Source organism: Erpetoichthys calabaricus, chromosome 4 (genome assembly GCF_900747795.2).
Source record: "Erpetoichthys calabaricus chromosome 4, fErpCal1.3, whole genome shotgun sequence".
Taxonomy (NCBI): Eukaryota; Metazoa; Chordata; class Cladistia; order Polypteriformes; family Polypteridae; genus Erpetoichthys; species Erpetoichthys calabaricus.
In genome coordinates this window covers 200,538,771-200,555,144 of record NC_041397.2, presented here as the reverse complement: position 1 = coordinate 200,555,144, position 16,374 = coordinate 200,538,771, and the positions used below count along the sequence as shown (strand labels likewise).

The following is a 16,374-nucleotide window of genomic DNA, read 5'->3' as shown; positions in this document are numbered from 1 at the left end:
CTTCGCGGATTTTCACCTATCGCGGGGGCCTCTGGAACGTAACCCCCGCGACAGGTGAGGGATGACTGTATTCATACCTTTCTAGTAATGTACTAGATCAAACTTAATGAAATGTATATTTCTGGAAGCAGTCTGGCACTAGTCATAGTTCTGTGTCCATTTGTGTTGCAATCAGCAATTGTAAATATTGCAGGGAAGAAGAGAGTAAATTAACTTTTTATGTTATATTCCTACTCAGAATTATATAGCACCCTAATCATCTCCTGTCCCAAATCTGCTATCACCTCATCCATCCACCACTTGTCCTGGAGAATAAAATCTTCATTTTTTGAAAGTGCAGACTGCTCATATCAAGTTTTAGTTTTGCTCAAATGATCCATGATGAACTATAAAGGAATTAATTTACAAAGGAATTTATAGGACCCTCATGGAAATTTAACTAACTTATGTGCAGAAGCAATTCACATTAAAAACATCCTTTCTCGTGGTCTAATAATTTATGAACCATAAGTATTTGTACATTCTTTCTTTATTACACCAGTAATTTATAAATTTAATGCATTTGTTTTGATATCAAAGAAATTTATGCAGCTTTTATTTTAAAGGGTCAGACAGTTTTATAATTAAATAGGAAAAAGAATAGAGACAGTAAGAGATTGCAAAGATACTGTACATACAGGATCAAAGCTTTTGGGCATCCATCACCAGGACATCTAGTCTGTCCTATGTTTTTAATGACACATGTTCCAGAGCCCCACGTGTTATTTTAACATAAATATGGCTGTCTAAATAACCAAAAAGTAAAGACACAGGAAGCGACTGCTGAATCATAAAGCCACCCAGAACAACATCCACCTTTGACATTGCTGGTTTTTAGTAAGCTTTCAAAGCATAGGTACAGTATATCCACTCTTTGCTATCTGTTTTATTTTTTATTATACTTGCTTCTATTTGAGCAAGGCCCTTAACCTGCAATTGCTTCATCCTGGGTATGACGTTAATCTGTATCCAGCCCTGTAAGCAGGCCCTCCAATTTACAGAAATAATCTGGGGGTTGGTGGTAAGATTGGCATTCCAGCCATCGTGTCACCCACTGCACTTGGGTCACAATCCACGTTGTTCATCTTGTGGTGGATGCAGCAACAAGCTATCAGCGCATGCTCCCAAACTCCTCCTCCTATTTGTATTATTATATTATAGTAAATACCACATTGCTTTAAAATTTCTATATTTTGTCTTTGTATTTGGAGTGACTGAAATAATAAAGTAAATATTAGGGCACCTGGTCTGGTACAGGAATAGATTGCCATTTGCTTAGATCTGCAAGGGTATCAAAGCTGAGAAGTCGCACCAAAATAGGATGAACAAGTGCAGTAAAAGTAAGAAACTGTTGGTAAATGGTATATAACCAAAGGGTGTATGAGCCTTAATATATCTCAAGAACACCAGTACATTGTTAGTGCTGAGGATAGTGAGTCCCTGTGTGGAGTACATGGAAGTGATTTGCAGTGCACAATCACTCATAAATCAGTTATGTGGATCAGATCCTACAGTATGTGGAATACTAAGGAGTAATTGACAGCGCAGAAGTAACTAATAAGGTACTTATGTGAATAGGATCTGTGTGTGTGTGTGTGTGTGTGTGTGTGTGCGTGTGTGTGTGTGTGTGCAACAGAAGGCCAACCTAGAAAAGAATGTGGTGAGTCACACTCATCCCTCAATAATACACCATCTAATAGCTAATGTGTAGTGTGCATACTGGTGCAAGTATATCTGCTATCACACCATCAAGGTGGATGCTAAACATTGGTGGTAGTTGATGTGCTGTTCAATGTCTATGTAAAGTGCTTTGAGTAGGTTAGAAAAAGTGCTATGAAATGTAATTTATTATTATTATTATTATTATTATTATTATTATTATTATCATCATCATCATCATCCATAACAGACGACTATGGATAGTATGAGGGTATTCAAATGCCCCTACTGGATGACCTACAGTTGGGAGTTTCTACTGGTAAATGATAAGTTCACCTCTTTAAAACTTTCTCATTCAGACTGAAAGATTTAAGTGTTGAGATATGGGAGATTCAGTGTCTGGAGGAGTACCTTCTACTGACTTTGCAGTGTTAGTCCTTATGGAAGACGCCATCAAAATTCATACGAAACATGGCACATATACATGGGATGGTCACAACTGAGAGGACCGGGTTATGATTTGAGCTCTTAATTTTTATTCTATTTCTCTGCTCATCAACTCAGCATATTGTCACAGTGTAAATTAAGTGAGAGAGAATACTTCCTAAATTTATTCATTGAGAGCAGCAAAGACAAATTATACAGATATTTTTAAGTATTTTACTGCTTCAGAATTAAATTAAGGTGTACTAATTTACATTTTAAATGTTGAATAGTTTGGTGTTTTTCCTGTCACTGTTTTTCACTTATAAATCTGAGTAAATGCTTCCAGTCTGTCCTCATAAAATAGAACTATTTCAGAATACAAGTAACTAAAAATATTCATAATTATTTACTGAAATTTTACCCTATTTTTCTCTTTTGAGATTAAATATCATTTTAAGGTTTAACTAGAAGAACAGCCAATTTAACTGCTTGTTTCAAACACATACTGCATTTATATAAAATTTTAAAAGGAAGACTGGATCTGTACAAGGATTTTTCTAGCATTAATATAAGTAATAATAAAGCCAGCCAAGGGAAAATACATTGAACAGTTTCTGTCTTTCACATTTATCTTCTGTTATTTCACAAGCAGTACAGCATTAAAAAAACACTTTTTCATTGACTGTAGAACACCAAATCTGATTCCACCCTGCTAAAGTAATCCAGAATACTAACCACCAGTAATATAGTAAGTATTATTTCATTAGTTAAATGCAACAGTCTTAGGCTTAATGAACCCATTACAAGCTTCACTATACATTGCTGTTAAATGCTACAGATTTTATTATAAATGATTGATAAATGGAACTATTAGCCATACAGTAAACATCTCTACTGTGCAGTGACAGGAGTTGTCACTTGCTACAGAGGAAAAACATAAAATCATTACCTGTAAAATTCATCCAAAGTTGAGAATTCCAGTAAAGCATAAGGAAAAGCTTGCAGACTGTACCCATCATCCTTTTGTCTTAGCCATTCTGTTACTAAGTAATCTAAGTGAGAACTAATTAAGTGCTTCACATTTCTGTAGTTCAGAAATTTTGAAACAGGGCTGAGAACCTATAAATCAAAATATATTGTGTGGTTTAGGAAAGTATATATGATATCAAATAACTATTTAATAAATATCTCACATTTATGTAACACATATTTAAAAACAAAACCAAGGTTAACTTCAAGTTCAGTACTATACATTTGATTTTAATAAGCAACACTGACACAGAAAACATCTATCCATCCACATATAAAATTTGATTCCTTATGTCTGTACATTACATGAGTATTTATTATTTCAAACAGAAGGTGTTACTGATCTCAAATATACAATGATTTTATATCTGAGGATTAGTGAAATGTAAAAATAAAAGATGCTATTCCTGGTCTCTTTTTTATTTTTTTATTAAAGTCATTTTGTAAATCTACTGTATTTCAATCTTACTAAACTAACTTACTTGGAACTAAATGTAAGATGTTACCTGGGAGCATCCACAACGCTTACTATTAGCATGTCAAAGAGAAACTAATAAAGTTTCATAGAAACAGTAGACAACAAACAGTGTCTCTGTCTGTGCATTACCCATCCTTATAAAGTAAATGCAGATGGGGGATCAATCAAATTGAGTGCAGTTAGCTATCCCATCATCTCAGAAATCCAAACCTCAGATAATGACAGAAATGTGTAAGATAAACAGAACAAATTATCACTACAAAAAACAGAAACGTTTATTTTAAAAAGACAATTAAGAAGCAGCATGTGAACAAAATTTATCTCTGCTAGCCTCACCTGAAGACGTTTCTGCAACACAGACACAACTACTGGTTCATCAAAGGCAGATCTCTCAATTACGAAAAACAGATATTTACATTTATTTTGTTTTTTCTCATCATTTTTGACATGTACTTTACTAGCTAATTTGTATTTTGGTTTAAGGACACGCATGGGAGAAAGTGAGCATAAAAACAGATTAAATACAAGGTGACAAAAACAGGTTACACCCATCTAGTATCTACATATTGCAAGTCTTGGTGCTCCTCTCATTTGTGAAGAGAAATATGGGTCCGTCTAAAGCAGCTCATGGGGTAAACCTCCTCTAGCGCAGAGGTACAGTTAGAGTTAGAACTAGAATCAGAAAGCCTTAATTGTCATTGTACCAGCACAAAATTGTAAAAGCTACATCTGTAAACAAGTACAACAGTAAAGGAATAGAAATTATTATCCACTGAAGTAATCAATGTACATATGAAAATAAAATTTACAACAGTTCTATGAGTGTTTAAAATTTAAATTACAGATGGCCCAAGGATAAAAACTATCTTTAAATCTTTTTGTTCTATTTTTAATGCTCTTGTGCCACCTGCTGGAGAACAGTAGCTTTAACAATGAGTGACAAGGATGGGAGCCCCTTTCTTACCGACCATGTTTATATATGCTTGCATATACTGTAGTAGAACCTTCGGGTTGGATAAATACAGGATATCTCAGGATAATAAAGAAATAATATTAAAAAATAACACCGCTGCTAACAGAGCTCTGCTTCAGACGTCCATCTCTCGCAACGGACGAGACCAACTCTTGATTTTTAAATTCAATTATTAAATATTATTTTTTGACAGTGAAAATTCTTATCTTGCCTTTAAAACACAGTGATCATATCTTACCTTTTTTATCAGACGAAGATCTATTTTATTTTCTTTGAAAGACTGGAATAAGGCAAACAGAGCTTGCTTTTCACACACAGGACTACAGCATAAAACAACATATATAACCTTGAGCAAAGTGGCTTTTCGATTAAACTGCTCATCTTCAAATTCATCTGCCATAAAACGTTTCTGAAAATAAAATATGAAGAGAGTAAATTAATAGCATTTTGATACTGCCACAGTCTTCACATGCACATGAAATATCTGGCACATTTATTTTAATAATTGTCTAGGCCTGTGGATTTGAAGTTCAGTCCGGGGGACTCTTAATGTAGAAGATTTTTATTCCAAACTATTTCACAATTTCCTTAAATTGATTTTATTTTTAGTTATCTGGAATTCAAACATTTCTAAGAAATTTACTTGCATTCTTTGTCATAGTGTTAAAAAACTTAGATTTCACTTCCAGTTTTCTTTCTAATTTATCCCTTTTCTGTAGAGTTTGTTCTTTTACTTTTATCCAAATGCTAATGATTAGCAATGAGCAGTTCACACACAGAAGCAACCAACATTGAATGCTAAAAGGAAGCAATTACTTGACTGTCATTTTCACTTGCACACTCATTAAAAAAATTCTTAATAAGCAGAAAAGTGAATAAATCATATTGGCTGCCTTTAGCATTCAGTGTTGTCAGAATTTAGGTACAATAAAGGAAGAAAACTCTATAGAACAAGGTGAATTAAAAAGAAAATATCTAAGGTAACACATTCTTTTAATGTTTTGGAAAAATACATAATATTTCATAATTTCTTAAATTAGAGAATAAAAAGTTAACTCACTAAACAATACTATTAAAAGAAAAAGTTATGTAGTAAACAGGAAATTGGTTGGAATAAAAACCTGCAGCCACATGACCGAACCTAGGGACCACTCGTCTAGGCAACTGTTTGAGGGAAGTTTTTATTGCCTTGATCATTAATATAAGATTTTTCTCAACACGCTACCAAAAAGCAACACATGAAATAATTAAGACATTAGTGGCAATTTTTAGATTAATAGACATGTTAGTAAAATAATATATTATGATTAAAAATGAATTAGTCTCAAATGAACTATCCATCAGCAAAGGGTGGAGTTTCCTCTAAAATCAGTAACACAGTAACAAGTGTGATGCATGTGTGGGCATCTTGTTCGGGATGGGTTCCGAACTCTTACCCGGTTGGGAGGCCAGTAGGATGGCAGGAGAGGGGGAGACAACCTAGCAAGGCTATTGCCCCACACCCCCACCCTGACAAGCAAGATAGCAGCCTCCTGCAAGGCATGTTGGAAACTGGAGTTTGATAGAGCAGCCTGTCGGGCAGGGGATGCTGCAGGGCTATGCCAGAAATTACCACTTGCCTTAAAAATATGCACAAAAACTTTCTAAAAGCAAAGCATATAAAAATTTTTTTTAAATATAACATTATCTGCTTTGTTAGTCAGGCAAACCTTTTAACTCAAACAACTAAAAAATATTAGATGGAGAAGGCAATATACCTGGAATCCTATTCCTTCTTGAGCTTTTAAGTACACATTCTCAAAGGCCTTTTGCTGAAGTGTTAAAGGAAGCAATTTCATTTTCCCACAACCTTTTGGAGTAAATTCCAGAAAAAGCCTAGAAAGAGGAGACATACATATAATATACATTTAAAGGTAAAAAAATCGATTTGCTTTAAAAAATGAAAAAAAAAAAACCTATCCTCTTTCTAAAGACAAATGAAGCTTCTCTGTTATAAATAGTAACTAGAAAAATTTACTTGGACCTAAACCGTACATTCCTAACACTAATATACAGTAAATGAGTGATTAATACATAATAAAAAAAACAGTTATTTCATTCAGTATTCCTAATGCTACAAAAATATAATAAAGAACTATCAGTTACTAATTATAATGTTATAATGCCATAAAAGCACACCTATTTTTTTTTTTGACTAAGCATACGCTCAGAACAAAATGTTTTATCTGATCAATGACAAATTTGCAGTCATGTAAAAGCGTGTGAATTGAAGCACTGCCCCCCAATTCATTGCTCAAGAGCCTGGTTTATAATTCAAAAGCTCATTGACTTTCATGCACTACTCTCATTAATATATTAATTAACAATATTATAGCAAAAAATACATGTGTTTTGGATGTTGTGAGGATATAACTAGAAAATATATATAACCGAAGAGTGGATTGTGACAAAAAGAACTTGAGATTTTTCAGGAACATTTTGCTGTTGTTATATTTTACCCCTGTTGGCCCAGATTGAAGCCAATTTTATCTCATATTTTCTTATTTCCCTTCTACATGAAAACATCAGACTAGTAATTTTTCTCAGCCATCACTACAAACAACCCCAGTAAGTAACAGATAAACTGTCACATGATTAAAATTCAATACACATTACATACAATATATTTTAGGAATCCAGAAAGTCAAAACTGACTATACTGCTAGTACAGCTTACATAGAAAAATGCTATAAACATAAAACAAGAAGGAGTTCAGGGAGTTTACCTGTTGACTGACATAGCAGTCAACACACGAACTTCATGGTCACTGTCAGCAAGAAACTGTGGAAATGCATCTGAAATAGGTATATCTTCATCCGCCATATTAAAAATTGACCAATGGCACTGTGAGTCTCCCTAGACAAAATTACAGAATTTCTCAAATAAGCAATAAATTATTTACAACTTTAAAAGAACACAAAAACAAACTGTAAAAAATGTAAATGTTTGTGTTTGTTTATCAAACAAATTACTGTTTATGAGTTAAGCCTTCACTACTACTTACTAATACCAATTTCTGCTGAATTGGACTAACAGTTTTGCAAAGTAACACAACAAAGCATATAATTTTAAAGCCGGCTCAATCCAATTCAATGTGGCAGCACGCCATAACCTTTCCTGCAACTAAGGAGAAATGTTATTATAACAATATTGAAAACTATGTTGAATAATCAAAATGTATCCAGTTTCTAAACACCCTTCTTCCTTTACAGCCATTGCTTTCTTTATCAATTAATGCTGGGTGACAATTAAAAAAATTAATTAGAAGTTGATTTTTTTTAAATGTTTGTGTGAATTTACATTTATTAGATACATTTATACATGTCTACTTCAGTAACAATTGCACTGAATATAATTTATCAGCCATCTTTACATTAAATTACAATTTTTTTAATTTTGAACATGGACGGGACAAAGACATGGTAATTAATACTGATGACTCACAATTCCTGAAGACTGGGTCAAGTGCTGTTTCTTTCCTGTTTAATTTCCAATGCTTTCAAAAAGTTTTTTCTATGTACAATCCTAATATGAACTACGCAGCATCAAGAAATGGACAGATGAACAGACATTAATGTGTTATGTTTAAGTCAGGGTCACTACTCTAGCTTCTGTTTAAATTCCTTATTTATGTACTTTCTGTTCATTGTTAGGTTATTTGGATATTATTTATGTTGATGTTGTTAATTATGAATTTTATTTGCATAATGATGTATTTTTTTTATATAAATTTTGCTTATTGTTTGGTTCCTATGTGAGGATGCTTTTTCTGCTATGACCCTTGTTTTTTGTTGGGTTTCTCTTACCTGTCAATCACTGTTGTAGGACTAAGGTTCATTTCAAAACATAATTCTCTCCACAGTACATTGTATGCACTTCGTGTTGGTGACTTCTCTTTATATTTATTGTATATCTTTGGATTATCTGACTTTTTGACATGTTTGGGTCTATTTATGGATTAAGATTTTGTTAAACATATTTGAACTTGGTTACTGTAGATTACCTTTTAAGCAACTAATTTTCCTCTTGTTTAGCTCTTTGAGCTTTTGTTCAGTAATTGTTCTTTCTGTAACAAATCTTTTAATTATAAAGATTTTTTTTTTTTTTGTTTCCCCTCCTTTAACCGTCACCTTATCGTGGTGGAGGGGTTTGCGTGTCCCAATGATCCTAGGAGCTCTGTTGTCCGGGGCTTTATGCCCCTGGTAGGACCACCCAAGGCAAACTGGTCCTAGGTGAGGGATGAGACAAAGAGCGGTTAAACAAACCTCCTATGAAGAAAAACAATTTTGGACGGCGTTTTCCCTTGCCCGGACGCGGGTCACCGGGGCCCCACTCTGGAGCCAGGCCTGGAGGTGGGGCTCGATGGCGAGCGCCTGGTGGCCGGGCCTGCACCCATGGGGCTCGGCCGGGCACAGCCCGAAGAGGCAACGTGGGTCCCCCTTCCCATGGGCTCACCACCTATGGGAGGGGCCAAGGAGGTCGGGTGCAGTGTGAGTTGGGTGGTGGCCGAAGGCGGGGACCTTGGCGGTCTGATCCTCGGCTACAGAAACTGGCTCTTGGGACGTGGAATGTCACCTCTCTGAAGGGGAAGGAGCCTGAGCTAGTGCGCGAAGTTGAGAGGTTCCGGCTAGATATAGTCGGACTCACCTCGACGCACAGCTTGGACTCTGGAACCAATCTCCTTGAGAGGGGCTGGACTCTCTACCACTCTGGAGTTGCCCCCGGTGAGAGGCGCCGAGCAGGTGTGGGTATACTTATTGCCCCCCAACTTGGAGCCTGTACATTGGGGTTTACCCCGGTGGACGAGAGGGTAGCCTCCCTTCGCCTTCGGGTGGGGGGACGGGTCCTAACTGTTGTTTGTGCGTATGCACCGAACAGCAGTTCGGAGTACCCACCCTTTTTGGAGTCCCTGGAGGGGGTGCTAGAGGGCATACCTTCTGGGGACTCCCTCGTTCTGCTGGGAGACTTCAATGCTCACGTGGGCAATGACAGTGAGACCTGGAAGGGCGTGATTGGGAGGAATGGCCCCCCTGATCTGAACCCGAGCGGTGTTTTGTTATTGGACTTCTGTGCTCGTCACGGATTGTCCATAACGAACACCATGTTCAAGCATAGGGGTGTTCATATGTGCACTTGGCACCAGGACACCCTAGGCCTCAGTTCGATGATCAACTTTGTGGTCGTGTCGTCGGACTTGCGGCCACATGTCTTGGACACTCGAGTGAAGAGAGGGGCGGAGCTGTCAACTGATCACCACCTGGTGGTGAGTTGGCTTCGATGGTGGGGGAGGATGCCGGTCAGGCGTGGTAGGCCCAAACGTGTTGTGAGGGTCTGCTGGGAACGTCTGGCAGAGCCCCCTGTCAGAAGTAGCTTCAACTCCCACCTCCGGCAGAACTTCGACCACATCCCGAGGGAGCTGGGGGACATTGAGTCCGAATGGGCCATGTTCCGTGCCTCTATTGTTGAGGCAGCTGACCGGAGCTGTGGCCGTAAGGTGGTCGGTGCCTGTCGTGGCGGCAATCCCCGAACCCGCTGGTGGACACCGGCGGTGAAGGATGCCGTCAAGCTGAAGAAGGAGTCCTACGGGACCCTTTTGTCCTGTGGGACCCCGGAGGCAGCTGATAGGTACCGGCAGGCCAAGCGGAATGCGGCTTTGGTGGTTGCTGAGGCAAAAACTCGGGCGTGGGAGCAGTTTGGGGAGGCCATGGAGAATGACTTTCGGACGGCTTCGAGGAGATTCTGGTCCACCATCCGGCGTCTCAGGAAGGGGAAGCAGTGCAGTGTCAACACTGTATATGGTGGGGATGGTGCGCTGCTGACCTCGACTCGGGACGTTGTGGGTCGGTGGGGGGGAATACTTTGAAGACCTCCTCAATCCCATTAACATGCCTTCCAATGAGGAAGCAGAGCCTGGGGACTCAGAGGTGGGCTCCCCCATCTCTGGGACTGAGGTCACCGAGGTGGTCAAAAAACTCCTTGGTGGCAGGGCCCCGGGGGTGGATGAGATACGCCCGGAGTTCCTCAAGGCTCTGGATGTTGTAGGACTGTCTTGGCTGACACGCCTCTGCAACATCGCATGGACATCAGGGACAGTGCCTCTGGATTGGCAGACCGGGGTGGTGGTCCCCCTCTTTAAGAAGAGGGATCGGAGGGTGTGTTCCAACTACAGAGGGATCACACTCCTCAGCCTCCCTGGAAAAGTCTATTTAGGGGTCCTGGAGAGGAGGGTCCGTCGGATAGTCGAGCCTCGGATTCAGGAGGAACAGTGTGGTTTTCGTCCTGGTCGCGGAACAGTGGACCAGCTCTATACCCTTAGCAGGGTCCTGGAGGGTGCATGGGAGTTTGCCCAACCAGTCTACATGTGTTTTGTGGACTTAGAAAAGGCATTCGACCGTGTCCCTCGGGGAATCATGTGGGGGGTACTCCGAGAGTATGGGGTACCGGCCCCCCTGATAAGGGCTGTTCAGTCCCTGTACGATCGGTGCCAGAGCTTGGTCCGCATTGCCGGCAGTAAGTCGAACCCGTTTCCAGTGAGAGTTGGACTCCGCCAGGGCTGCCCTTTGTCACCGATTCTGTTCATAACTTTTATGGACAGAATTTCTAGGCGCAGCCAGGGTGTTGAGGGGGTCCGGTTTGGTGGGCTCAGGATTGGGTCACTGCTTTTTGCAGATGATGTTGTCCTGTTTGCTTCATCAGGCCGTGATCTTCAGCTCTCTCTGGATCGGTTCACAACCGAGTGTGAAGCGGCTGGGATGAGAATCAGCACCTCCAAATCCGAGACCATGGTCCTCAGCCGGAAAAGGGTGGAGTGCCCTCTCAGGGTTGGTAGCGAGATCCTGCCCCAAGTGGAGGAGTTCAAGTATCTCGGGGTCTTGTTCACGAGTGAGGGAAGAATGGAGCGTGAGATCGACAGGCGGATCGGTGCGGCATCCGCAGTAATGCGGGCGTTGCATCGGTCTGTCGTGGTGAAAAAGGAGCTGAGCCGCAAGGCGAAGCTCTCAATTTACCAGTCGATCTATGTTCCTACCCTCACCTATGGTCATGAGCTATGGGTAGTGACCGAAAAGAACGAGATCGCGAATACAAGCGGCTGAAATGAGTTTCCTCCGCAGGGTGTCTGGGCTTTCCCTTAAAGATAGGGTGAGAAGCTCAGTCATCCGGGAGGGGCTCAGAGTAGAGCCGCTGCTCCTCCGCATCGAGAGGAGTCAGATGAGGTGGCTCGGGCATCTGATCAGGATGCCTCCTGGACGCCTCCCTGGTGAGGTGTTCCGGGCACGTCCAACCAGGAGGAGGCCCCGGGGAAGACCCAGGACACGCTGGAGGGACTATGTCTCTCGACTGGCCTGGGAACGCCTTGGGATTCTCCCGGAAGAGCTAGAAGAAGTGGCCGGGGAGAGGGAAGTCTGGGCATCTCTGCTCAAGCTGCTGCCCCCGCGACCCGACCTCGGATAAGCGGGAGACAATGGATGGATGGATGGATTTTTTTGTTTGCCCTTTCAACCACAAACCGGAGGTTTACGGTCGTCCTTCCTCTGGTGGGGCCTAGCCTATATTTTGTGAATTATTTTTCCTACTTTGTGAATTATTAAAGGTTAGCATATTTTAATATGGCTTAGGCCAATGTCTACCACTAGAATGGGAGCTCAGGATGCTTTGGGTGCACCTTCTCTGGGCAAGGACATGGGAATTCTGGCCTGCTTCCCTGGATATCCTTAGAAGCTTCACAACATTTTGGCATTTCAGGTGAGTAGATCACCATATTAGATATCAGTGCATTGAATCAAACAAACAAGCAAGCAAACTTACCTCTAGCAAAGCAATCATGCACTTTGCTAATGCAGCTCGAACTGAAGCGGTACTTCGACCATCCTTACTCAGGGTCCTACAGGAATCATAAATAATATGTAATTTAAATTGATGAAACACAGTTTGCAGTTATTAAAAAAAGTCATGTATACTGTACATAATAAATTACAATGTATACTGTATACAGTAAGCACTTAATAGAGATTCCATAGAAGTTTATTTACCTAGCTAGTTGACTCCTGAAATGAAGCATCACATTATCAAATGTTTTAAGGTCAAACTTGAGAAATTTAAGTGGAATGATACTTGGATATATCACTATGGCCCTCAGTATAAAAATGATCATAACAATGTAAGTACTATAAACAGATTAATTGGCACAATTTTACGATGTTAAGGGTGTTCTCCATATTGCTTATGTGCTTCGAAAGGTCAACATAACCAGTATATTTTACACTCACTTACTTTAGCATTTGCTGCAGTCAATCAGAAAAGTAATTAGGAGAGCATTCAATCATGCTTCAAAAATCCTTGCTCATATTACATGGATTGGAATTGATACGCTTCGAACCTGTGTATTAAAAAAAATGCCAAACCCACACTATTCTCCAGACCTTGCCTCAGCTGACTACCATCTGTTTCCTAATCTGATGGACGACGACATTGGACATCTTATACCAATGATGAAGAAATCAAGAAAATTACAGAAGAAATTTAATCTTGATTGCACAAGAAAGACTAATGAGTAGTGTAGAAAAGCTTTCTTAAAGTTATAAGAAGTGTTCAAAATGGCCATACTAAAAAATAAACCTTACTTCATTTTAACTCAAGGTTTTTAACCACCCCTTCTACTTGTAACATCTACAAATTATAGTATAGTATAGCTTTTGTGGAGGTAAACAGGAATTATTATCATCTGTTTAAAAGGTTCCACTTTTCAAAACTTTCTGGGGACTGATTATGTGATCACCAAAGGGGAAACAAAAGAAGATGTGCCCCAAAGAAAATTAACTCAGCTTTATTATGTACAAACTGTAAATACACTGTAACTGATTTATTAACAATTATTAGCAAAAACTATTACTTGGGTATATTAATAAAAATGGTCTGATATACTAAAGAACTGTTAAGAAGTAGGCAAAAAAGTAATAAGTTTAGAATTTTCTATTGTTTTCTTATAACATACATTTGGATCACTTCTGTTCCAAAAATGCTTCGCTATAAGCATCTTTCATAGAAAGAAATGTTCAATAACTTGTTTTTAACATGTAGGCATTTACTACAAAAATTATTCTTCTGGAAGTTACAAAGGAACCCAAACACTGTGACGTACTTTCCAAAAATAATTGTACAGGTTCACATTAATTATTAGTACTGTCCTTAAGCAAAATTGGTAGGAACTTACCTCGTAAGTCACTTACAAATAATCTATGCTGACACTTTGTGTTTGCTGCAGTTAACTGCACAATCATCTTGCTATCTATGTTAATCGTAGACATACAGTAGTATATATTTATAAATATAATTGGAATTTGATTAGAACTTCAATGTCCCAGTTTGTCAGAATGGAAGAGAGATGGAACACAATTAGACTTTATTTTCCTTTACACCAATACTTAGTGCATTGAAGGAGATTGGAAATGTAAGAAAGAAAAGTGGCTATAATTAGAAATACTGTGAGACAAGGAAACTTGGAAAAGTCCAATTACATACGGAGAGGAGAGCTGTAGCTACAGGCCATGCTGCAGTAAGATATTAATAATTTTCTACAGTCATGCACCGACTTAGAGCTCCATTTGCGAGCAACCATTTAGTTGTTTGTCAAATTGGCCGTATGTTGGTCACAAAGTGTACAGGACATAGCAATTGAGGCACTGAGTGGCTGTTGTGAGTCACTATTATGCTTACTTTAACTGCCAGTACTGAGTAACACAAACCGATCTTTGAGTCTCTGCATCTGCAAGCCAGGTCCATATAAGGCAGGGTTTGTCAACCATGCCACTGGTGAATTGTGGGTTGCCATCACTGGCTTGCACGTGGGTCACGTAAGCCATTGGCAGCAATGTGCAATATATTTCCCGGTTTCTAAATGAGCTTGTTTCATCAAGGGACACCCTTGGCCTCACTTGTTTCATCAAGAGGGCAGTTTGCCATTACTGCTAGTGGGTTGTCAAACAAATTAAAAAGATAAAACTGGGTCAAGGGAGTGGGACCATAAAGGCTGAGAATGCTTTAGCCACAAGGAGCACAGCCAATCTAACAAACCTTAAAAACATGTGAAGTAATGATAAAAGTGAAAGATTTATTACTGCGACTGGTTTTGGTAATTTCTAGAACATTATTACCCTTCCATTTTCCTATGGCCCTTGGCCATATGTATGAATTGCCTTAACTCGGTTGGCCATAAATTAGCGCAAGACTGTATTTATTTTGGTAATCCCTCTGCAGTTCCTTCTTGTATGCGTGGGAGGTACATACACCAACAATGCAATAATCATGGTTTCTCACCTAGGATTACCACTGTGCTCCATGTCACAATGAAAAGTTTATGTAACAACATTGTTAACAGCAAAAATATATTAAAAGAGAATACAAAAAAAGAATAAAAAAAAATACCAAAAAGCAGAGAGGACTTTCAGAAATGCTCCATGAACATCTCCCATTTCTTTAGCATTGCTCTGGTCACAGCTTAAACTTCTAATAACTGGAAGTATGGCTAATAGTAAAACTGTACATATTTCTTGATCACGCCGATAATATGAGCAGATGTCTCTATATATAAAAAGAAAATAAAAAAAACATTAAAAATATAATAAAGAGTAATTAAATCCTTCCTGCAAATCTATGTATGTGGACTTTAACTGTGTAAAAATGTGTTTGAGGCAGATACTATATTATTCCTCAAGTCTTCATTGGGGTCTTGCAACTAAAAATGCCATCCTAATAACATTTAAGCTATTCAATTACTGTAAGCGCACAAAAACAAAATGCAATCAATAAAACAGCATAACTAATGGAAGATACTAAATCATTTTCATCACAAGCATCCTGAGCACCTAAGAAGTTCTTCTCTACCATTTTTGTTTCCATATCATGCAGGCCTTTAAAGAGTTGCTTTATCAAAAAATTATGATTTTAATTGAAAGTATATGCAGGTGCACAGGAAGACCAAGAATAATGTTTTACATTCAGATGGTTTTAGAATTTGGATTAAATTCCACAGGTCTTTAAAAACAATTTAAGAATTAAAATAGAAACTGGCACAGGGGTTTACAAGAAGTTTCTTTAAACATCATGTTTTATGAAAGAAGCATGCAACATTCAACTAAATTTTTGTTTTTCTCTCTCTCCATTTTCCTGTACACACTGCATCAAAGTAGGACTTTAACATTCTTTCTGAAGCCAAAAGAAAAATAATAACAGCAAAATACAACTGGGCTCCTTTCTTTTCTCTGATGTTTGTGATAATAATGTACATGCATTAAAAAAACAGCAGATTCATAGAACAAACATCAAGTTTAAATTAGTAAGAACTTGAACAGGTACCAGTGTCAGAACTCCAATTCCCCAGCATTCTTCCTTGTCATACAATAATTCTATTGTTATTGGTGTTGAATTCTTATCAGGAAGACATCAGATCATAGGCAATTAGCAGGTAGCCAACTATGCTAAATGATCTTTCCATAATCAGTTTTCTCAGTACAGACACCAAATATCCCTTTCTTAAAAGCTAAATACAGAGGACATTTGACTTGAATTAAAATAATTTTTACTAAGTTACAGTATGTAGCAAAATTGCAAAATAGAGTCAAAAAACATTAAATAGGCTAATGTTTAACACTCTCTATAAAGATAGCCATGATGTTGTTTGCTGCACATTTCTGCTTAACAACTTATTTAAGCCAGTATAAATAAATTATATACA

General features: G+C 38.6%; 1 protein-coding gene across 1 annotated transcript in view; it reads right to left on the bottom strand.

Annotated features, from left to right (window-relative positions):
- The window catches only part of atm (ATM serine/threonine kinase), a 175,588-nt gene that overhangs the window by 91,429 nt on the left and 67,785 nt on the right, over window positions 1-16,374 (bottom strand). The window contains exons 20-25 of the mRNA XM_028800178.2: window positions 15,066-15,221; window positions 12,450-12,525; window positions 7,369-7,499; window positions 6,362-6,479; window positions 4,843-5,013; window positions 3,074-3,243 (exon numbers count right to left, since the gene is read on the bottom strand). Of these exons, the coding sequence (XP_028656011.1) occupies window positions 3,074-3,243; window positions 4,843-5,013; window positions 6,362-6,479; window positions 7,369-7,499; window positions 12,450-12,525; window positions 15,066-15,221 (822 nt within the window). The remainder of the gene's footprint in view (window positions 1-3,073; window positions 3,244-4,842; window positions 5,014-6,361; window positions 6,480-7,368; window positions 7,500-12,449; window positions 12,526-15,065; window positions 15,222-16,374) is intronic.